A 25,201-nucleotide genomic window follows, 5' to 3' on the forward strand; every position below is an offset into this window, starting at 1 on the left:
TAAAGAAAACCTGGCTTTAATTAAAAAAAAAACGCGTTGAGAATTCCTGATTTAGAGTGCTCGCGAAAGCTTTATTTTATGGCAAAATACAGTGCAAGGCAAGAGGCAGAGACTTGCAGAATACGTTTAAGACTCGTGACTAAAGTCCCACCTTGTAAAAAAATGGATTATCCCACAGCATATTGAGAATACAGGGTTCACACTATCGTGTGTGGGGAGTATATTCTTAGGTTTTTTTTTCGGTAAAGTCACGTAGGTAGAAAATTTAAATTAATAAAAGTAAAATAAAATAAAAAATCACGTTTCGGAGGCAACACAAGCTTCCGTCTTCAGGTGGAACTGTCACAGCCACGACAGCTGTATCAAGTAAATTAGAGATTGATACAGCTGTGTGTTGCCTCCGAAACGTGATTTTTTATTTTATTTTACTTTTATTAATTTAAATTTAAATTTTTTACCTACGTGACTTTACCGAAAAAACCTAAGAATATGAATCCTTGCAGTCACGAAAGCTTCAAATCTAGAATGTGGGGAGTATATTGTGGAGTAATCCATGTTATACAGTGTATATGGGTTCATTAGTATTGTGCTGCCCAAAGATTCACCTTGGAAGGGTATTTGCTGCATCGAAACTACCACTACTTCCATGGCTGCGAGGCCAAATCGAAGGCAGTTGATAACATGGCTTTCACAGTGCAACTCCAATGACATTTTCAACCGGACATCCGTGAAAAAGAGTGACAAAGCTAATCAGATTCCTCCAGTCGAAATAAAGTCTGATATTTTCCCAAACTGCAGAAGATGTAATGGACTCCTTTGAAGATGTTTAATTTTGCCATGATTAGGATTGCCACATGTCCTGCTCTGTTTGAAGCATCTGTCCTGGGAAATCCGGCAGTCTTCCCGTGAAAATGAAAGGCCCGGTTTTTGTAAGTTGCGAAATAATACCACTGCTCAAGACAATGCATTTGCATGTTTTCCCTCCCTTGGAGAATCATAATATATTCTTCCCACACGTCCCACATTTTTTCTGCATCTCAAGAGGTGTCAATCCCAGTCACGATGCAGGCACACAAACTAGCCTGTTGCCGTGAAAGGTATCGGGATATAAAAATTTTTATACAAAGGCAAACAGCAAAGGCGACCACCAGCTCATCGTTTACTCAGAACATTCATATTAATCATGTTTATCATAATGCGCCAGGTCAACATTAAAACATTGCCTAACATTGTTGAATTATATATTTTAACGCGATCAACTCCATGCTTCAATTTCTGTAAAAGCATCTGCATGAACACTGTTAAAAGATAAAAAAGTCTGAAACTATGTAACCGAAGTAAAATATTTTCTCCTCCAAAGGCAACTGAAGGAATAATAATTGTTATACAGCATAGCTAACAGCTCAGTGCAAAAAAACCATACCACATGGTACGTTTCTGTCATGAGACAGACATGAAATTACTTGACAGTCCTGCTGACAACATTCGTTCATGATTGTATATATATAAAAGACCATTAATAAACAGATCCGCTAGTTCTGTTAAACTATTTTTCTGCCTCAATTGTATCTTAATTGAATAATTCACTGCCGATTTGACCAAACTTTGGCAGTGTGACTAGCATGGTTCCAGAACAAAACATTATCAGGCTTACAACTGACAAGATGCGATATTGTGTTTGCAGAAAATACACACTTGTTCATGTGTGTGATACTTAATTGCTTTGAACAGCTTGCATATTAATACACAGTACAAACCCGGATATGCCAAGGATTTCTTGCATTTTCCATTGTACAAACACGGGAGTAAAATATGCCTCATTTTATTTTCTTTGAACACATTTTCCAGGGAATTTCCTCGATACAAGTTTAATTGGAAAGTGACTGAACTATGTAAATTATTGCACTTCTTTGCATGATAGTTAGAATTGCAACCCACACGAACGATGTGCATTTACCCCATCCTTTTAGAGCGCCAAATGACTTGTTTCAATGGCCGTATTAATCGATTTGTATTCATTGTAGACATGATTGCATATGATATATGCTATAACAGTAGAAATACAGTGGAGGCCAGCCATAAAGTGGCCAGAAACAACAAATCTTAACTCAATTGCACACACACCATGCACATTAAAGAGTACATCCATTAGTGCACACACAGATTGCCTTGCTGGACTGGTGTCCTGACCTTAAGATTAAAATATAAAAGCCGTATGTGAATAAATAATTAAATTAATGTGCACGATAACTCATGCCTTGAACAAAGCAGTATTTGACAAATGCACACAACACGTACATATATAAAATTAGTGTAAATATATAGATAACTGAACACCAAAGGTAAATTAAATATATGTATACATTTTTTAATAAAATAATCCATATAAACAATTTATAATGCATGGCCTAGTTCTGCAAATTCTATTCATGTCTTGAACTTGCCAAACAATAGATTCTAAGATGCAAATCACTCCAGTCCATTTTACATTTTTCTCCAAATATATACCCCGAGGGGGATTTCAGGGTTTCAACTCCTAACTACCCCTGCAAGAAGATGGAAGCTAGATAATACCTCAAGCATGTTTATGTACAGATCACATCATGGCAGCACCAGCGAGAGAACTAAGCAACTACTTTTGGGCGAATATGGGGTGCTCGGGTACAAGGGGTCCTATGACCAAACCACTTTTATACTCCGATGTGTCCAGAGCATTTTCATTTAGTGACCTTGAAACACATGCATAAAGTGCAAAGAGCCTTTTATATATGTAGGCATATACGGTAACCATTTGCATACAACCGTGAACATGGAAGCCAACCTGTTATTGTTTTGACAGCTTTGGTCTCTTTGTGACTTGCAGAACAGTATTTGAAGATGACACCATAAGGCTCTCACTGCTGCTGGGTGCCTTCATTGGGTACCCTGGCAGAAACACATCGACAAGATCACACAAGATTATATGTCACGTAACACAAGAAAACAAACGTTTGCCAATACACTGCCGGATGAAGGCCTCCCCACATAGAGTTGGTCATGGGTGTTGTTTAACCATACTTCACCATGCTGGTCAGTGGAATTTAGTGATGGGGGTGCCTAGGACCAGTTCAGATATCATTCACCACCTCACAAGCAATGGCTGGGAATCAGTCAGGTTGCTGGGTTCATCGTGCAATGTGCTTACCACCCCAATATAAGTTAACCACTTTCATATCTGTTGTTGTTTTCGGCAAACAAAAGCCTTTCAAATATTCTCCCCTCATATTTGGCATGTTACGACGATGATTTAAGAGACACCGGCCAGCAACAACTGGCTGACATTGATATCAAGAGTGAAACCCAAAAATATGACTGTGACCAATTAAAGGCTGAGAAGCCACAGATGGTTGTTGTTGCCAAATTCGTAGTGGCCTAGATTGAACCCTCATCCCAACGCACCACTTTGCACGGAAACATTATCAACGAAACTTATACGATTCTGTTTTTTTACCAATTGATGATGCTACGTAAAATATCAGTGCTGTTTATAAAGCTGAAGTTATTGGCAAAATAATATGTTTTTGACCCTTTTTCTGGCAACAAAACTGAAACCTTTTTACAAGGAATCATGTTCACATTAACCACAATACCTGCAGTCAGAATGCAAACAAAAAACACTCTGATAATGTATGCATTGTCCTTGAAATGTATTGATCCACACCAGAGACAGCTTTCTTTAGAGCCGAGTCTCATATGGTGTTCGACCAGATGACGCCAAAAGGCGCTTTTTTTTCTGTTTACAGAAAAAAGTGTAAAAATCCTATTATTATATTTTTCTACTGGCAAAGGAGGATGATGTTATTGGAAAAACTTTACTGCATTCAACTTTATTGCAGTCTTCATAAGTTGAACACCCTATGATCAACAAAGGAACTTTGTTGTTTCCGTTTTGCATTCTGCACGTCAGATCAGACACTTGTAATCTACTTTCTCTTTGATAGATGTTGCACGTGCAACCACAGATGGCTATGGCGACATTCTTGGCTGCATTAGCTTATTCGCTCGTACTTACTCTTTGGGCAAGAAGTCGGCTGCATGCTCGAAGGGAGTGGCGAGCGGGGTGGTGGGAGTGCTGGGGCTGGAGAGCATGGAGCTGTAGATGTTGAAGGCGACAAGTAGTGTGCAGAGCAGAATGGGCCCGATGATGGCGCCCTCAAGGCCACCGTAGTACACGCCACCAGCGACCGCCAGCCCCGTCAGGTATGGGTGGCCTCCACTAGGAGCAGACGGGTACACTCTGGATTATCCATGGGCAGATCATCCAAGTTGTGGATTAACCGTGTTCGTTCACGCCTTTTTACACAAGTACCGGTTTAATGATCTGCTCCTTACGTGTCGACGGTCAGTGATTAAGTACCCACGTGACTGCAAACACGTTGTAACGTAGACCAATTACTTTCTGAAACAATGAAAACAAGACGACATTCTACATTAAAACACATAGTATTTCACGACTAATATGATTCGTAATAGTTTTTGGGTCGGATCGCATCAGTAAAATGTGTGGTAAACCCTCCTTCACCGACATGACTAATTCATAAAGTTGGCTATTTACGGTGCGAAGTAAGTTCAAGATACATACAAACATGCCAATTTATTATTGCTTCAGCACAGCGCTGTTTTGGAGTAGAATCTGACAACATTTAATAATTCGGTACGAAATTTCGTTGGTGGTTACAACCAGCATCACCATGCAGTTGCCAGAACTGTCAAAATGTCCTTCAGTCCTGTACCTTAAATAGGGGGTGTGATGTCATCAATTTGTACCCACAAGGAAGCAGAAGTTCACTTCTCACCCAATTGTAAAATGTATCATCTACAATCACCTTAATCAACCTGGCACATGCCCACGCCCCTGTTCCAACCATGCCAATGGCACCTTACCCCGACATCTCGGAGTAGATGGCGGTGTCCACGCAAGAGGAGGGCAGTAGGTGGATAATGAAGAGCAGCAAGGCCAGGCCACGGTCACCCTGCACCAGCCACAACTCCAGCACGGCGGGCAACGCTGCCCAGTATGTGCCCAGGAAGGGCACCGCACCCAAGGTAGCAGCCAGCGCTACAGAGTGCACGGCCACAGCACGCACACAACAAAGACAATGATCCCCCATATAGCCTGAACAGACTGTTGGAGCTACTGCTGTTAGAAAGCACCTCTGAAGGCTGGCACAGCACACGAGGTGGATGGCCAGCATCACGCCCAGCCGCCTTTGTCTCCCCAGTGGCGATGTTTACACATCGCACCAGGTACTCATTTGAGGCTGAATCGTAGCGCAGCACGCTAAACGCTTCACTACTGCGCCCCACCACGCACACAACCACTGGCAGCACACACTCAAGTATAATTCCACAGACACAGTGCTCGACCCTGACATCGCCGCATTCCTGCAGGATAATAACTGAGCATCATAGGATCTTTGATCAAAACACAGCCAGTTTCTTGTCTTTGTAAATTATTCAGACATCACAGGTAATTTAATACGAATTTCGCTTGCTCCTAATGCAGTTTGGATTTAAGTGTAGTGTAATTATAAAAAATTTATTTGCAGGAAGTTGCATCATTCAAACATGGCGTACTTAGCACTCTATACACCCAATCTAGTCTGTTGATCATATTTATTTGCCCGTTTTAGTTATTTTAAGGGTTCATTTACACGTAGTCTTCTTGTTGTGCAATTACTTGTTATTCTTGTATTTGTAATACAAGTCTCCCTTGAAAGAAGAGACATCCAAGCTCAAGCTCTCATCCGGTTGAAAAATAAATCAGATTCTAGATTTGAAGTTTTCGTGACTGCAAGGATCATACTCTTTGGTTTTTTCGGTAAACTAACTTAGGTAAAAATGTATTTGTTTTCTTTTTTACCTACGTGACTTTACCGAAAAAATAAATCAGACCTGATTACAAGTGGGTAGTGCTTGCCATTTTGCCAGAGATACTGGACTGGTAAGGGATGGAGTTCTAATCAAGTGATTTGTTAGTACAAGTATACCAGTTCTTCCATGTCTTACCTGCTGGGATGTATACAACATTAATTCCAAACAAGGTGTGTGTCAGCCAGGTGTAGAGTCCGTAAAAAGATGCCATCTTCACAGACGCTCCAAACACCCCGCTGGCAAAAAGCAACAGCATCGTAAAAATTAGCATTCTGCATGCACAGCCACATATTTGTATGTTTTGAATAAGTGATCAAGAAATGCAATTATTCATATAACCGATTGTTCATTTCACTGCAGTTATTCATATATAAATTAATTCCACAATGATAGCTATTTGGAACATTTCTCCTGATGTGATATTTAAGGCCCATTTTAGATGACCACTGGGGTACTGCGCTGGGCCAGCTCAGGAATAGTCCAGGGTCATATCTATCCCTATGCTTGCTGGCCAAAGAGGGTCCGCAGACTCCGCCACCCCCATTTCTTCCCCCCTGCCCTCACCCTCATGAGAATAGTCTCATTTAAGCTGATGATTTTTAATAAATTTAGAATTGTTTTGCGTTTTTTTTTAAACGACACGAACAGATAACCAGCATAAATTCTGGGTGTCGCAGCGTACGGGTTTTGTTTGTTGTGGGGTTGGGTCAGCTCTTGAGAGCAGTTCGTGGTGGGAAGGGAGCTCTGTTGTCCAATTCTGAGATTAAATGGGAACCGTCTTGCCTGAGTGGGTTGATACGTAAACACGGACTCTTCAGATTGGCTTCGTGCTGTAATGAAGCCAGCATGTTTCCAGTGGTCATGAAAACAAGGCCTAAGATGCAGGCAAGTTCCATATGATGGAGTGTTTGATCTCACTCAATAGCAGTTCAGGCAGCAGTGAGGGTTCAATTGAGAACGCTGGTATGATGATCGAGCATAGCTAAACAAAGTGCACTTCCCTATCCTCTCCTAATGTTTGCAGTACCCGATGGCATCTTCCACGATGTGGCCCGTGAACTGGCTGGAGGAGCCACTCTGTGAGAGGGGGGTGAGAGAGAGGATCCACTTGACAGGCTTGTAGTACTGGTCGCTGGAGCTCAGCAGGTAGAAGAGTGTGGTGAGGAATATCACCTGCCAGGTGGCACAAACAATTTGCAAGGACGATCACAGAGCGTAACGGTCACAGTACGCACATAACCACCGGTGGCACACACTCAAATATCGTTCCACGAACACAGTCCGCGACCCTGACATCGCCGCACTCCTGCAGGGCAACAACTGAGCATCGTAGGATGAGCTGTGATCAAACACGGTACTTTCCTGCCTTTGCAAATGATTGATAGACGTCACAGGTAATTAAATATGAATCTGGCCTGCTCTTAACCAAGTCGGGTTTAAGTATAGGACCTTGGATAGGTAGCACAAACAGTTCGCAAGGACGATCAACACAAAGTTCATCTTTACAAAGGACGCAACACCCACATTTGACATTTCATTGTGCTGGGAAGCTTGATCTTATTTAATTCAAATTCAGGATCAACGGCATGGCCTGCTTAAAATGTTTCTTTGTGCGACTGTTGCAATGACACCATGTGAGTGAGCTCAATGCTTATTGGCAAAGCTACCAGAGACAGCACGAAGTTGAGGATGGCGGTGCCTCCGTAAAAGAGTAGCGTGAGTAGTGTGGAGGCAGAGTTGACCAGCAAGTTCACGTTGTGGCTCATAACGACCCACAAGGACTCCAGGATCTGACAAAAAACACAACGAAGGTAGTCAGCAGAGGGTGATTAGAATGCCAAAATGCACTTAGCCACGAGGCCAATGACAGGAATATATTCACAGCTGCATGAAAATAGTAAAATTAAAATGAATAAAAACACACCCAATATTTATCTTATGCAGTGAAAGTAAAAAAAGAGACTGGTTTTCAACTGACAAAGCCATGATGATGATGATCAAAAAGTCCTTATGCAAAAACAAACATTTGCTATTTAGTAATACGATATTAGACAACTCTTATATGGCACCCTAACTGGTCTCTTCCGTAACAATCCATTTCTGACGTAAGAAAAACCTATATCTTCTTGGTTCTTTCGGTAAAGTCACGTAGAAGGGAAATAATAAAATAATAAAAATAAAACAATAAAATACAATTTTTACAGAATTGTATTTTATTATGTTTTATTTACATAATAAAATACAATTCTCACAGAATTGTATTTTATTGTTTGATTTTTATTATTTTATTATTTCCCTTCTACGTGACTTTACCGAAAGAACCAAGAAAGCTTTAAATCGAAAAACCTATAGTTTTACTGAACCGGTGTCGGGTACGGGAATAACAAACATTGCCACCAGACACCACCGGTGGGACTGATGGACGGGCATGGATGTGGGCAATGTGCGTCGACTCATCGAGTAGCGTCCAGCTTACCGACAGGAAGGTCTCGATGTTCTCGTGTACAAAGGAGGCAGCCACCTGCCAGTCCTGCATGTCGCCGATGACCCAGCCTGACCGCACCGAGACCTGCTTCGGGGCACGCCCTCTCTGGATCGCGTTCAATGTTGCATTCTGCAGCACAGATGCATTACAGAACGAGCAGCATGAGCAAAGTGTCTGGCTGCGCCTTGAACCCCGTCATAAGATCCCGTGTGATTAATCCTCAAAGGGAGCAATGTCTGCACACACTTATGACTCGTGCTCCATGTTTTGCAATCTGTAAATAACAAAATATTAAACCCAGGTCCAATTTAGATTGTTGTATAGCCGTTTACCTTAATAAGCACATGCATTCTTAAATAGTGCGTCCTTGACATACCGGGCTAAATTTAGGCCGATTACAACTTTAATCGTTATTTATATTGTTTTTGACTTCGTAACAAAAAACTACCCATTAAAATCAAGGTACAGAATGTAAAAAAAATCGCAACTGACACCACCGGAATGTGCAAGCCAATTCTGAAATGTACCATCCAATGCGACGGTAGCTGCTGCTGAGGAGTCAGAGTACTAACCCGATGCGCCTGGCTCGTGACGCTACTGTGGAGCGTGGAGACGCAGAAAAACTGTCACATTTTAAGGCATTGGGAGTGCAATTCAATTTTCTTCTCACTTTATAAAGATTTCATGAGTCCTCCAAAAACAACCACGTTGCATGCAAGAGACACTGGATCTGCCCACGTTATTACCAGCATACACGAAACAATATGCCAGGTGAAAACAAAACGCACGGTCCTTAAAGCCGGGTATTGTCGGTCAAGCTGAACTCAGGTGGCATCAATGTTGGTGCGGCTGGAAAGGGCCCTCACATTGACAAACCAGGAGTGGTAGAGGCGGTCCCAGAGCTCGAGCACCTGGTTCTCAATATGTGTCGTGTTGCTCACTTTACCACCCAGCATCTTTTGCAACTGCATACGCGTCACCACGACAGGAGGAGAAATCACAGCCAATAGCGTCACTGTACGTATGTGTTTGACTTCTTTCGCACCGTACAGAGCCAACCGTGCTAATCGGAGGTGTGGGGGAAGGACAACAAACTGAACACAAAAATAATTTCTAAAGAAATTCGTTTTCAAGTTATATTTAAAAGTGCATAGCTCCAGTGGCTTCCTAATATCGGAAGGAAGACCATTCCTGATGGCCACGGAAGCGCATCTGTAAGTGCGCGATGCAGTAACCGTCTTTGTTCAATGGATCGCCAAAAGTTGCTGCGAGGATTACCGGAGGTTGCGTTATGGTTTATGCTCCTTGACGAGATCAGCAAGGTATTGGTTCATTTTTGGAAAGCACTTTGTGTGTAATGAGTGCGACCTTATGATGTAAGGCTGTGGACACCACTTCTGGCAGAAAGGCCTCTACTAGAGGGAGCTCTAGAGTTGTATTTGTATTAACCTTCCCTGGTGGCCAGTAGCCTTCGAACAGGTAGGAGTTCCAACACTTACACTTTACCCCACTACACGCGGCCTGCCAATTGAATAACTGTGGTGGACCCATCTATAACGGTGGGTGGACAGAACCGGGGTGATTTAAGAAACTTGCCCATTGTTTCAACTGCTGCACTAGCATAGGTGAACTAACGACCTTTGGATTGCAAGTCCAATTTGCCCACCAGTAAACCATTGCAGCATATCTTGTGCTGGTTAATGGGAACGTTTATATATAAAAAAACCCATCCAAAGACAGTGCTGAAGTAAAAGGTGCCTACCACCGTCGGACACAATCAAGGCCAATACCTTGCTGGTAATCCACTCCCGGCCATACTGGTAGACATTATTGGCAGCTGAATCAACAGCCTTCTGCATTCCTACTGCCTCCGGGAGCCAACTATAGGACACATACAAAAAACAAGTACAAGTGAGCCCATATATGCATGACAACTGACAAAAGCATCCGCCTGGCGTGCAGGCATGGTATTAGCAGCTGGCATGCTTACGCGTCAAATTCCTGTCGTCACACGTCTATTTCAAGCGAGCTCTGAATTTTCGGTGCGTGCGGGGCATCCGGGGCGCGTGGGCGCGCGTGCGCCTAAGAGAGATTGCCGTCGCGAAAGCTCACTTGGCCCACTCGGGGTTGCTGACGAGCGTCTCGTTGACGAAGCTGTGCGTCACGGTGATGACGTGCACACTCTCCTGGTGCACCTTGACCGTGAGAAAGACTCCCAGCAGCAGCGCGCCCAGCACGAGCACCAGCACAATAAGCACGCTGATCAGGGTGTCCACTGAGCTTTCCAGCCACTCTTGCAGCTGTGGATCGTCACCAGCCAGACACACAGACGCACCCCATTCACGACCACAATTCCACCTTCGGAGCAACTTCATTTCATGTAGTTTACGAATAATCCACAGCATTCCAATTTGGAATGACATGAGGTACGTGCATTGTAAATGCAATAAACCGGTTATTTAGCTATGTGATGTGTGTTCGGGTCGTACCGGGTGTTGTTCGGCATGACGTTTGATGTTTCTCTCCACATAATGGGAGCTTCTTCAGCTCAATTCAGTTCCTGGAGAAGCTCCCAAGACGTGGAGTGAAATGTCAGACATCATGCTCGACACATGGTATGATCCAAAACACATCCGAGACCCATACAGCACAGCACAAAAAAAACTTAAGGAGGTTATCTTCTGCCACTGTTTATTTTATTATTTTCTGCAATTAAAATTAGAATTTCACAAGTTTTGCTTGCTCAGATTTTCAATAAACTCTACTGATTAAGTATATGTTTATATACCTATACCTGCTTTATAATCCATCATTAATAAGTACATGTGCGAGCAAAAACTACCTATGTATATTTTCATACAATTTTGTAAACTCCAGAACTTCTGTAGTTATGATCTAAAATTAACAAATGAGTTGTGGACAAACAAAAGCTGGCCCAAAATTTAACCGATTGCCACAATAAAACAAGTGCTATCATAACTGCTGATATCGCCTTGCAAAATTAGAGGGCACATTTTCTAAATTAAGTTCTCCGCAATCGATTCTGCCCAATGTCACCCAGTCCACTTTCAAAAAAACACGATGGAATAGCTCTCTCTGCGCAAGCGATCATGAAAGGTGACCACAGAAAGACAAGGTGAAGGTCATTAGGGGAAAAAATGGCTGTGGTGTCAAGCGGCGAGACACATTAAATTACCTTGTCATTCCCGTAGTGCCAGAGCTATGCCCGAACGCAGTCAGTGATAGGAAGGAGGGAGGAAAACACATGGAAAGTTACGAGAGGCATGCACTAGGTAACTTCTTATGGAATTGCTATCGTTCATCATTCAAGGATATCCACTGTATTTCAACATAAACAAAATGTACACTTCTAAACATGCACCCTAGAGATCAGTGCTTCTCAACTTGAGCCTTCGCGATCTCCCATGTGACAGCTTTTCATCATTACCGAATCATTGGGAGCATGTCGTGTGCAGTGGCTTAATTTAAAATAAATATTGATGGAGAAGACTATTGAACAGCAAGAAGAACCAAGGAAAGTTGACAAGAGACCGGTGAAAAAACTAGACTGTACACCTTCATAGAAGGACAGGAACTAAACTTTTTTGTGATCAGGAAAACCTGTAGAAACTGTTGATGTTTAATAAAGTGGAAGGAAAGAGGAACCGAGGTTAACAAAGATTAACATGGACACAGGATATTGAATTTCACCAGGAGGTCGGTATACCAATGTTATAGCAAAGCCAAAAATAATCAGTGGAGTAGCTTCATCATTGAGATCGTAAATACTCAGTAACAAGCATAACGACAATAAAAAGCCAATAGGGAAAAATAGGTGATCAGTGAAGTTGTGAAACACCGCTCTCGTGCATCTCTCTCGAGCACCGTGTGTGGAAGGGCTGTGCTTGCGCAGCGCTGGAGGTTGTTACCTTGCGGTCGATGTCAAGTATTACGCGACACAGGGCCCGCACGGGTCTGGGGAGCAGGGCGTCCTGCCTCTCCCGCAGGTGGCACGACAGGAACTGCCACCACCGCGACACATGCGACACCACGAAGTCCCAAACTCCAAACGACACCACCACCTTCTTGAGCACCCACACTGTGAAACACACAACACAAAGGGCACCCCAAAGAGCTCACGAATATCCAGGTTAATCTGCATCATGCGTGTGTTGAGTCTTCTAGAACTATAATTATGTTGACGGATGGATGAGGGCCTCCCCATGCTATGCGGGTCATGGCTGTTATTCGACCATACTTGTCCAAGCTGGTCAGGCCTGGTTGAAGGTGGGATGTAAGATGTGTGAGCCCAAGATGTACAGTACAACTGCACTGCCCTCTGCTGTCCACGACATAATGTACGATAGCATATGCAGTAAATCCTATGCATACACTTTTTAACACTATTATGGTATCCAGTCTAGCTTTTTCACCATGGCTGACATTAGTAGCGAGTGATATTCAAATCGGTCCAGGCACCCACTTCACCAACCTGTACTGACCAGTGTGGCGAAGTACGGTCAATCTCCATGACCGACACAGCATGGGGAGGCATTCATCCAGCAGCGGACTGACAAAGGGCTGTGAATAAATTCAATATAGTAAATCTACAGATTTCTGGTTATGATTGAGAATACAAAAGAGTACCCACGTAAGACAGGGATGGGAAGAAGTTGCAGCAACCAGAGGTTGAGCCAGGCCTGCACACCCACTATGGCCCACAAGAGGGCCACAAAATACACATCGCTCTTGCCACCCTTCTTCTTGGTAGCCCAATTCATCGGGTACTTTTTCTTTCCCGATGCAAGTGGAACTTGGTCAGGTGGGGGAGAGGCTTGGTTTGTGGTGGGTGGAGTCTGGGAAGAGGATTGTGGGATGTTGGAAGATTGAGGCTGCTCGTTGGTTGGTATGGGTGGGACTTGGTCAGCGACAGATGAGGTCTCAGTTGATGGAGGTGGGTCTTGAGGTGCGGAAGGCAGGGTTTGACTCAAAGACGCAGGAGGTTGGTCTGCAGCGGGTGCAGGTTGGTGTACTCCATCCACAGAATCAGTTGTACCAGAAACTGTGCAAAACAAGAGTTAAAATGCGAAATCACAACTTGATAACACATTATACTGAAAATTAATCCCTTTCCATTAAATTTAGGTTCAATGAGGCATGCTTGAATCATGATCTTTTTCAAGTGAAATGTTAAGTTAAATATCATTCAGGCATCAACAAAAACAAATGTTGGGCAATGATGAATATTACCATTAGAAGATCGTAGGCACTATATGAGCACAGTGGCAGGATATACACACCATTACCCTGAGGAGTGGGCTCTGTTGTTTCCGCAGGTTCCTTATGGTGGCCTCCCAAGCCAACCAACGCCACGGCAGAGGTGGCCATCCTCTTCACTCGGTCAAGCAGTGATACTCCTGTGCACAGTTTGAAACCAAAAAAATATATTAGCCTTGAGTTTTCACAAGCATTAAATGTTTATTTTCGGGGAGCACCGTGAAACGTAATAATGATTCGGTCACAGTTTTGGGGGTTACAACTCAGTCTATATTTTTTATCCGAAGATTTTCTTTTTTAGAAACGGTTGTGAATTAATTTTACTGAAAAAATACTTGAGATGAAGGAAAACCAACCTCTTGAGACAAACAAATGAGGTGCTTTGAATTGAAACCACTTGCTCATTATAATGAGCTAGATCAAACCAAACGTAAGCACTCTATGCACTCATTTTATGAAACACTCCTGTCAACCAAAAAATCTGAAAACACAACAATTGATGTTGTTATGAATCAGTTTACTCTATTTCATCATACAGAGAGTTCTGATGTGAACACAATGTTAATCAACGTATGGAGGTTAAAGCTATTGAACATTATTCGAGGTTCTGGTCCATTTTAGCTGCATTTGTATAATTGAAAATGCATCATTATGGATACTTTTTAATTATCATTCCTTATATAAGCCAATGCCAAGGAGATTGTCGTGGTGGCAAGAGTGATGCGTAATCATGAATAGTTTAGCTTTATTTGGCTCCTTGCCCAGATGTATTGAAAGCACTGCAAAATCTACAGGCAAAAACCTGCATTCATTAATAAGGATATATATAAACAAAACCAGAGGAAAGTGATGCAATACCTAGACTGTACTATTATCTTTGGCAAGCTTCAGCATCAGGGTCACAAGACCCTGCTGCAATATTTCACCACAAAATGCAACGGGTTCTTAGATGAAGCTTAAGTCCTCATCGAGCTGTGTGTTTGCCACTGCATTCTTTTTCATCTCTTTCTCTCGTTTGGCATTTTAACAGCAACTGCCAAAACATTACAACTGTATGTCGAGTTTTGTAATCCACTCGATGGCAACAGGCGTTGCTTGACGTCCAAGCGTTCGTACCGCTTGTGTAAGCACACAGTGGGGCAGTGCTCGGTTGTGTGATGAACAGATTGCACTTCACCACTTTCACGATAGGGCTACCCTCTCATTTTAAACCACTTGTGAAGGTAATAGCCGCACCTGCCGCGCGTCGTTGGAACACAATGAAGCGCAGGCCATAGTTTTCTGTGCAGGCGAAAGACAGGGAATTCCTGTGTTGGGTCTTTGATTACTTTCTTTTTTTAAATCCTTTATATTAAGTTTAATTGCTTGCCTGCTTGCTTGCTTACGACCGTGCAAATATTTCGGTCGTTTTTTAACCCACTTCCCGTGATCCAATCGAGCTGACATTTTGCACACAGACTCGTTGTGCGTGACAATTAACTTTCGTGAAAATTTTTTTCCAAAATTTTACACTGTTTAGGGAATTTTTTTTAAATATTTAATTACCAATTGCTTAATGGTGGCAGACAATCATCTGACCCATAGGTGGCAGCCATCTCAAGCCAGAGGACGAGAGGACTCTAGCCGCCACGCATATAAAGGATTTATAGTGAAAAACTTTGTTTTACGGGTTAATTTTTTGGACATCGCAGGTGATCCAGCATTCGCCGCATTGCAATCAATACACTGCTGCATTGTACTAAAACCAATGGCCTAATGAAATCGCGAGGTCAAACAAAAAAACTACTGCAGCTATTCCCGGAGAAAATAAATGATATACCGTACAATAATGAAGGACTCCATGTTTTACCTTGAGTTGACATTAACAACATTGCAGTACCTAAATAAGGCGTATGTCATGGCGTAAGGGTTAGGTCAAAGTCTGACCAACAACGGTTGTTGGTGATATGACTCACGCATGATAATAATTAGCAAATGTTTGTCAACCCACTATTGGATAAACGCCTTCCCAGGCCATGTCGGTCACTGGGATTGTTTAACCATACGTCATCACGACTCACACAAGAATAAAAATAATCAGGCGGTCTTGCAAAAATATCCATGTATAAATCCCTTACTACTTTCAAATCCCTCACCGACTCTTGATAGAGATAACTACATTCCAGTTGTCAGCACTGGCCAATTCAATGCCCAACACTGAACCAGAAAACAAACGTGCATGCGTAAAATGAGCAGCGCTTGCACATTTGGGAACAATAATCTTGTTTGGCAAGTCACAGTAACATTGAAAAAGACCGGATCAAATTTTTGAGAGATGAAAAAAACTAATTGTTTACGAGGACAAAATTACTTGTACTCGGATAAATCACATGCCACACATTCCAAATTGCTGCAATACAGAGGAGAAAACATAAAAGAGTCTGCGGCCACATACGTACTGAATTATACAGCAGTTCTACTGGAAGAGAGGTTAAATTATGCTGAGAAGGTATTTCGTGCTAATTTAAGTCTCATCATTAACGTCAGGTCCCAATGACAGCCTGCCTAAGGCTTTGGGCAATGTTAAAAGAACATAGCCTTTATCAACTTGAGTACTCATGTATAACCCATGCAGCTTATATACCACATACACTACATATTGTGCACTGTCTTATGCAATCGTGGTGAAATAGTAAGCTCCTTTTTTAGGACACCAAGGGCTCTGTGGTCAGTTTGATGATTAAATATTCTCAAGAAGTGTCCCCACAGTCTATATCCCAAATAGATTTAAACTAAGAAACACTTCACTAAAAAGTATGTATGCACGCATTTGGCTGTCCTTCACAGCATCTTGTGTATACCTACTCCGATGCTGTAGATAATTAATTTGACAGCTGACAGTCTCTCTAGGTGTGGGTCTTGCAGAACAGGAAGAGGTAGCCACAGCCATAAATCCTATCTGATCAACTTTACAGCCTATAGACCTTTAGCAAAAGCTTGGGGTTCATGTCTCCTGACAATGGCGGGCTCAATTTTCTTTCTGTTAAATCGGTCGTCACCTGTGCCATCGTGATGACCCTTTTGCACGTCCTGTACCCAGCCGGCCACCACCAGGCCGATGAGCAGCAGCAGAACCAGGGAGCGCCAAGAACCAGTCAGGGACACTGCAAACACCCCAGATTAAAATGAGCATCACGGGAATGAGCCCCGACAAGATCGGCAATGCACACAAAAGTGGAAGGAAAAGGAGGGAAATGTGAAAAACCGTTGCAGAAATTAGTTTGGCCCCATCGGGAATAATCAACTGACAGAAGGGACAGGTGAGGATGTCGATAGTATCATAGAAAGAGACACAGACGGCATGTCCAGATAATTATTACACTGAATCAAAAATATTTTGGTAGTAAGCATATTTGTGCTTGAAATTATTTTAGATGGATATTTGAGAAAATAGTAATTTACAGTCAATACACTGCTGGATAAATACATCCTCATGCTGTGTCATCAACATCGGCACTGAGCTTGGCACCACTGAGGTTTCACACCTCCGATTAGCATGGTTGGCTTCATATGGTGCGAAATAAGTTCAGCATACATACATACTCATTAAGAATCTAGGAAGCCTGTGAGTAAACCAAGTTTTCAAGTGCAGTGAATTTATTATCTAAGCCCTGCCACGAGTGATTTCAGAAGTAGTTGTGATATCCGTTTCCATGGACCATTCTCTAAAATGGGGCGATACGTTGCTTAGCAAGTTAGGAATTGTATCATGACCTTACTCCAATGGCACAATTGGGATAAAATGTGTGAAACGCAGGTTTTAAGGGCAAGAGTGCCCCTGGACTGAGTGGAATGGTTGTGTGTAGTGCTAGCGGCATAAATGAGCATCCACCATGATGATAGCCTATTCCCTTAATTTTACATGACCTTCCCTTCAACGATCGTCAGTTTATTCAAACTCATCTATTACACAACAAAAGTGTTGTGTAGTGTAATTTTGGGCCACAACATCATGGACAATAAGCGAAAAAGCTCCGTGTTAAACAATAGCAAGAGGAAAAATCAGATTCCTTGCGGTACCAAGATGCAGCAGGAGTACAATCCACACCAGGCCAGATAGCGTTCCCAGGGCCTGCTGCGTCTGAGGACTCCACCACAGCAGCACCACCAGCAGGTACCCGCACACCACCGTCCACACCTGCACAGCCCACACCCGCATGGTGAGTTCACTTCTTCATGGATTTAGCTTACGTCCATTTAATCCTTGGGGAAATGTTGATCGTGGTGACAGAAACAGGAGTTATGATATGGCTGGGAAAAATATTAAGGGAGATTACTTTGGGGAAAAGTGGTGAAGTTGAAAGGTAAGATGACAATGATGTAAAGGAATCCGTGTAGGTAACTGGTAAATGTGATGACAAAAATGTTGTGGAATTTGGAGTTAATTGATTGATCATCTTTGAAAAGCCATCATTATGCTGCTGACATTGCATTAATTTCAATAAGTAAAAATTATACCCTAATGCAGTAATGATAAGCAATTAATAACAAGCCAATATACTCTAATACTGTAATAGTGCACTGGCATAACAACACATGGAAATGAATTCTCGTGACAAACACTGTAACTTACTCAATAATTTATTGAATGTTGCTATTATTCGCAGTACGTCGTGTAGACATTAATAATGGTGAATATGCGGCCTCATGCACATGTTTTTAACCGTGTGCGGCACGGTCATTTGTAACAGGCTCTCAGTTTTTCAAGGTAACCCAAAATTACCTGTCGCACTATATTGTCCGTCTCTATATATCTCCAGGTCTGCCCCTATACGCTACTCTGTTTCTATTTATCTTTGTGTCTCGAATCTGTCTCCAAGTCTGTTTCGATGTGTCTGTCCAGTAATTCCCGTGTCTGTCCTTGACCTGCCTCTGTTTAGGTCTCAATATCTCTCAGCTCCTTTCTATGCCCGTCTATGGTTATGTCTACCTATTATTTACAGTTTCAGCTACGTCTCCATGAGAAATTATGAAGATGATTATGGGGAGTAACGTTGAAAGTTAAGATAACAATTTTGATGTAAACAAAAATCCGTGTAGGTAATTGGTAAATGTGGTTACTGGACATCTATGGAAAAGAGCTTCATAGCTCATCGGATTTATTCCAGGATAAATAAAGAATCTGATTCCGCCTCACTCCCAGACATCCCCAAATAACCGTGTGCCTCTATCACTCACCGTGCCGTTCTGCCTTCCAGCAATCAGTATGATCGTCTCAAAATCTCAAGAGTATATCAGTATGTCTCGGCGTATCTCAGTGCATCTCACGATTGTCTCAGTTTATATCATGTATATCTCACTACCTATCAGTATATCTCACTACACCTCAGTACATCTCACTAAATCTCAGTATATTTCATGTATATCTCACTACACCTCAGTATATATCATGTATATCTCACTACCTCTCACTAAATCTCAGTATATCTCACGTACATCTCACTACCCCTCACTAAATCTCACCACATCTCACTACACCCCAGTAAATCTCACTACACCCAGTATATCTCACATCTCACTACACCCCAGTAAATCTCACTACACCCCAGTAAATCTCACTACACCTCAGTGTATCTCAATATATCTCACTACATCTCAATATATCTCACTACACCCCAGTAAATCTCACTACACCTCACCACATCTCACTACATCTCACTGCACCCCAGTAAATCTCACTACACCACAGTAAATCTCACTACACCTCCGCGTAATCTCGGCGTGTCACGCACCCAGGGCGAAGCGAATCTCGCCACGGCCGCGTCCCCGAGGCCACACGCCGCCTCGACGGCCCCGAGCAGCCAGGCGCGCGGCCCGGCGGCCCCGCAGCCCGCGGCGACCCCCACGAGCACCGCCAAGGGGACCCCCACGAGCAGCGCCGCCGTGCCGCGTCCTGCTCGAGAAGACGACGACGACGACGAGGCCGGGTCCGGCATCAGCGTGAGCGCGACTCGACGTAGGCGCTGGGCGACGTGACCCGCGGCGCGAGCGACCAGGGCCGGGGGCAGCGCGAGGGCTGCGAGGACGAGGGGACGACGCGGCCCGCAGCAGCCGCCGTCGACCCCCGCCGCCGCCGGAGCTTCACGGAGTCCCGCCAGCCAGCAGCGCACCCCGCCGGCCAGAGCGCGCTTGCACGGGTGCAGGAAGGCGCCGCAGAGCGCGGCCCACAGCAGCGGGCGGAGGAACGCCTCGAGCACCAGGCACACCGAGGCGGCCGCGGCGCCCGCGAGCCCCACGAACACGAAGGCGCCCGCGTTGCGGAACGCCTGGCGAACGCCGCGGTCCAGGCGCTGGGGCTGCTGCTGAGACGGAGACGGCGTGGACGCGTCGCCCGGGGGTGGGTGGCCGAGGCGTGGGTCATGCTGCTGCTGGTGCTGCTGGTGGTGTTTGCCGTCCATAGTGGAGGAAGCGAACGAAGTGAAACGCCGCGTCGCCCGGAGCGTCCGCCGAACACGACGACGATGGCAGCCGCAGCAGCATCAATAACAACGTGAAGGGGGAGGGGCCAGTGCGGCGATGGGCGGGGCCAGTGCGGCGATGGGCGGGGCCAGTGTGACAATGGGCGGGGCCAGTGCGACGACGGGCGGGGCCAGTGCAGCGATGGGCGGGGCCAGTGTGACAATGGGCGGGGCCAGTGCGATGACGGGCGGGGCCAGTGCAGCGATGGGCGGGGCCAGTGCGGTGATGGGCGAGGCCAGTGCGGCGATGTACGGGCGAGGCCAAGATGGCAACGCCCTCCTCGCCTGGTGAGCACGAGGTTCGATCCCGACCCCGTGCCTGTCAAACTATTATTAAGTGCCCGACCTTAGTACAGACTATAAATGACTATAAATGTCAACGTTCATCCTGCAAAGTCCCATTACTAGGGAGAAATACAAAAATATAGACAATCACCACTAGTGCACTCACCACTAGTACACTCACCACTAGTACACTCACCACTACACACCTGTCAACCCCTTATCAATGATTTCTTATTACAGACCAATTCAGACCGTATTGGTCACCCCGTGCCCCTTATAAATCTCAACGTTTATCCTACAAAGTTCCATCACAAGGGAGAAAGACAAACAAATAGACAAAAAAATATATTAAGAAACAAAAACTGTTTTATGTATACATTTGTGATAATTGGTGTCGATGATGCTACTTATCATGCTACTGTCTGTGATCTTGCATGCTGATTGATGCTGCTTGCTTGATACTGTATGTGGATGCACACACTCATGTTGTAAATGTACAACAATAAACACGGAAAATTGTGAAGGGTTAAACAATACACTTGTTTTATTTGGCCATATTAATTTTTTTGCCCGTATTGAAACGGCTGTACGCCGTATGGACCTGAAAACTCTATTTCCCTGTACAAGAATACTAGTAAACTGTATCGTTGTACATGTATGCGACCCTGACGATGGCTGCTGTATATGTTTAGTTTGCACGTCTCTTTCTCTCCCCGTGGTCGCATCGATTTTTCTCCGGGTCCTCCGGGGCTTCCTCCCCTCCACATTTACAATCAACATGACGCGTTTAGAGTATTTGGCTGCTATGAATTTGCACATGATAAAGACGTTCCTTCGGAGTGGGCAGGTAGGAACTTGGTTGGACAGCGCATTCGTGCACGACAGACAGAAAAATAATCCCTGGTGGGCAGTGTGGAAGCTTTTGTTCCTACCTGTATAAGTGTAGTGTATCGTGTCGTGTATAGTGTAGTGAGTAGGTTAAACGTTGAGTTTTATAAGGGCACCACGGGTAACCAGCCCCTCCCCACCCAACCCCACCCCACCCAGCCCCACCCTCCTCACCCAGCCCCTCCCTCCCCACCCACACAGTCCCTCCCTCCCTCCCCACCCACCCCCTCCCCACCCTCCCCTCCCCACCCTCCCCTCTCCACCCAGCCCCACCTTTCCCACCCCCAACTGAATCACCTTAAGGCTGGTGTTAATGTTCACATTCTTTTTTTTTATTTCGGATGATAAAGGACCCTTGTAAGAGGCACTAAGATGGAAGATTTGACAAATATCGAGGGAGCAATGATCCTGGAGCTGTACATGAAGTCAGGTTCAATCATTCAAGCTCAGAGAGACCTCAAGAGAATCTACAATGTTTGGTAGATGTCCTTCCAGGAACACAAGGCTGCCGTATGCCAAACAATGTTGTGAAACCGCCAATACACAAGCCACTCGTCCTCCAGGACGACCCAGAAGTGTCGATATTGCAAATCTGGGCGAGGTTGTTCATCAGCGTAGTCCAAGCCGATCGATAAAAGTCAGTGAACCTAAAGATAATCTCTCTTCGGACCATGCTGAAGGATGAGTTTGCACGCTTCCCTACAAAAACTTAGCGAAGTTGATAATCGAAGGATACAATTTTGTAACACATTTATTTGGATGTTTGCGTCAATGCATACATGAAAATAGTGGTCACTTGAAGGGCAATGTTTTCAAGACCTCGGTTATATAATAAGCTAAGGTATTCTCATGAAGCTGTGATTTTGCATGAGTGTACAAAAATATTTTAATTTTCTGTGAAATTGCTACTTATACATAAAATGTGTCAGGTATTTATTGCCCCACCCTGTGTTATTGACGAATGGGAGTGAGGGTTTGTTTTATTCTTTGTGCTTTTTGCACCACTGCCAACGCAGTTATCACACAAGCAATTTGTTACAAGATGGTCAGCAAATTCAACACATTCGTCAACGCTGTCGCCTTAATATAAAAAATGCAACGTTTTCAGCAATAGCCCTTCTTCATAGCCATTAGCTATCTATAGCCACGCTCTAGCCATATAGTTCAAGTTCATTTATTAGGTATAGCCTTGTGAGCCATTCGGCTCTTGAATCGGGTGCAACCGCAACAAAAAAAACATGAACAAGAAAACATCTTCAAGTGACTATGTGACTAAGTGCAAACAGAAATCCAAGAATAGACAGCAAAACATTGCATAAAAAAATCACCGTACACCAACGCTGTGTGCAAAAATCCCAGTGGGATGCAAGTCAAACAACCAACAACAACAACCCCAGTAAAACAGAGATAATATGTAACAATCGACGTTTTGGTTCACGGCCCTTCTTCGTGGCGCTGTCTGGGATGCATCGGGGCTGTTGACAAACCAGAGGGCGTGGCCAGAGGGGGAGGGCGTGGCTACAATGTCAGGGGGCGTGGTCTCGAATCGTGATGGGCGGGGCTCCGCGTTGCCATGGTGAAGAGGAGTCGCCGCCTCTGCACGTGGCCGCTCGCTCGCGCTTTGCCGCATTGGTGGTGCAGCAGTCAGGGAGCGGTGGGACAGCGGTTAGCGCGCTGCGAAACGAACTCCGGCCGACACAGTTCGATTCCCGCTCCCGGCAAACACCAGTGAAGATTCGCTGAACCGGTCCTGGGCCTCCCCCAAGTCGACTCAGCCTCAAATGAATACCTGGTGCGGTGTGTAATCTGCCCTACGTGGGGAGAAAAGGCGGTAGGGCGTGGTGCCTGCCACCCACCCCCTCCGTGTGCTGTGGCGGCCTTCATGTCGGTGCTGCTCGCTAACACCACTTTTGCTCCAAGTCTCTTAAGGCTACACGGGAAATATTGCGTCTTCGTTTGGCAGTGAGTTGCAGCACGTGGCGCGAGGCGTGTCTCTGAAGATGTCCAACCTGGTGGACTCCTGTAAAGGGCTGTCCATAAATGACGTCACGCGATTTTGGACGATTTTTGACCCCCCCCCCTCCTAGTCACACGGCGTCACAAAAAGTCAGACCCCCCCTCAAATATGACGTCACAAAGCTTTGCCCTCCCCCCCAAATAAAACATGCTTCAAAGCGCTTAAAACTATTGTCATTGTAGTGCGTATTTAATGTGGCGCTGCACTCTGATGTTGTAGGAGAAAACATTTATTAAAAGTCGATTTCATCAAGTAGAACGTGTTGTCTAAAGTTGCGAATTTTTATGTGACGTCACACCCCCCCTTCGTCACAAATGTCTGACCCCCCCCCTAGGTGCGTGACGTCATTTATGGACGGCCCCTAAAGTGTTGCTCAATATGTGAAACATCTTTAACATCTATTTTGGGTTTTATTCCAATAATTTGAGAGGGGTTGTCTTACCGCTGGCTGCGTTTTAAAACGAGTCTCATCAGTAACATTGCATTAAAACAATGGGCCACATTTATTCACACCATTCACCGTGTCCCCGCCGTTTAACATCTATAAACAGCTTATCATTTAAGACCTACAAATAGCAATCAACGGTTACTATACACCTTCCTATGCCGTGTCTTCGCTGTCCCAACGGAAGTTTTAAAACTTAAAAAAACACTTTAAAAGTCACAGAAAAAAGTAAAGTATCACTGCATTGACGATTAGAACCCTCTTGGATTTATTTTAACATCGGAGGTTCTTTTTTAAGCTACATGAGCCCTAAAACGGCAGTAATTTCGGAGAGCGCAGGGAACTGCATAATACTGGTCGGAACCTCCTGGTTACACCAACCCACAGAGGATTATTGTGTCCGTCCGTCCGTCGTGCATCCAAAAATGGGAGGGGTGGGGCTGGGTGGCAGGGGTGGGGCTGGGTGGGGAGGGGCTGGTCACCCCGTGGTGCCCTTATAAAACTCAACGTTTAACCTACTCACGCCGGCTTGTGCCCGCCCCTCACAGTCGGGCATATTTGCGGAATACACCACGCCGCCGTTGACCCTGGCCATTGACCGAGCAACCCAACGTTCCTACCAGCTCCCTCCGCAGGAATGTGTTATACTGCAGTGTGTAAAATACGAGCCGGTACCAGGCCGTCCTGTGGACGAAGTGATTTGTTTTTGGCAAGTCCATTTGTTAACAAAGCACGTAGTTACTCCTATTTGAAGTCTCATTTACATGTACGTTCCCCTCCACGGAACAATCTAGATTAGAAGTTTTCGTAACTGCAGGGATCCATACTCTTTGGTTTTTTTCGGTAAAGTGACGTAGGTAGAAAATAAATTAAATTACGACGTTTCGATTGCAACACAAGCAATCATCATCAGGTGGGAAAACCACAGCAACACATTTTTGTCTCCCCGGCGCAATACTGCGCTTTTCCCACCAGGTGTCGCAGCAGATTTGAAGCTTTCGTGACTGCAAGGATTCATACTCTTAGGTTTTTTCGGTAAAGTCACGTAGGTAAAAAAAAAAGATAGAATAATAATAAATGAAAATAACACCTGATGAAGGAAGCTTGTGTTGCCTCCGAAATGTCGTAATTTAATTTCGTTGCGATTATTGCGTTGAGATTTCTGTCGTGGGTTTTTGGAACAATTTACAACTTATACCACCAATCAGATCGTGTGCAGGAGATGGATTGTGGGTACTGAAAGCTCCTGAGATTTGGTGGGTTGGTGGTAGGGGGGGGTGTTGTCCCTTCATCCACCAGTGGATAGAACGTGGCTGATGATGAACTTACACGTGTGAAGAAAGATCAATACCAATGTGCGGTGAAAACACTCGGACAAAAACGCGACAAAGATC

At 44.5% G+C, this 25,201-nt stretch overlaps 1 protein-coding gene across 5 annotated transcripts; it reads right to left on the reverse strand.

The window, feature by feature from the left end:
* Nucleotides 1-47: 47 nt before the first annotated feature.
* Nucleotides 48-20,197, reverse strand: LOC144720884 (transmembrane protein 245-like). Of its 5 annotated transcripts, none has more exons than XM_078598000.1 (17): nt 19,447-20,195; nt 17,735-17,852; nt 16,714-16,818; nt 13,705-13,815; nt 13,050-13,460; nt 12,328-12,497; nt 11,595-11,618; nt 10,511-10,698; nt 10,189-10,279; nt 9,265-9,363; nt 8,390-8,527; nt 7,581-7,703; nt 6,941-7,086; nt 6,049-6,149; nt 4,924-5,098; nt 4,052-4,255; nt 48-2,925 (listed from the first exon to the last, which is right to left on the reverse strand). In XM_078598000.1, exons 1-17 carry the CDS (start codon nt 20,110-20,112, stop codon nt 2,895-2,897), a joined length of 2,901 nt encoding a protein of 966 aa, XP_078454126.1. In that variant the 5' UTR covers nt 20,113-20,195; the 3' UTR covers nt 48-2,894. The 5 variants fall into 5 exon arrangements, with proteins under 5 accessions (XP_078454126.1, XP_078454125.1, XP_078454127.1 ...); XM_078597999.1 differs by having other exon boundaries at nt 13,699-13,815; XM_078598001.1 differs by lacking the exon at nt 11,595-11,618 and having other exon boundaries at nt 13,699-13,815.
* Between the last annotated feature and the right edge of the window lie 5,004 nt (nt 20,198-25,201).

The sequence above is a fragment of the Lampetra planeri genome, chromosome 10 (genome assembly GCF_965212315.1).
Source record: "Lampetra planeri chromosome 10, kcLamPlan1.2.h2, whole genome shotgun sequence".
NCBI lineage: Eukaryota > Metazoa > Chordata > Hyperoartia > Petromyzontiformes > Petromyzontidae > Lampetra > Lampetra planeri.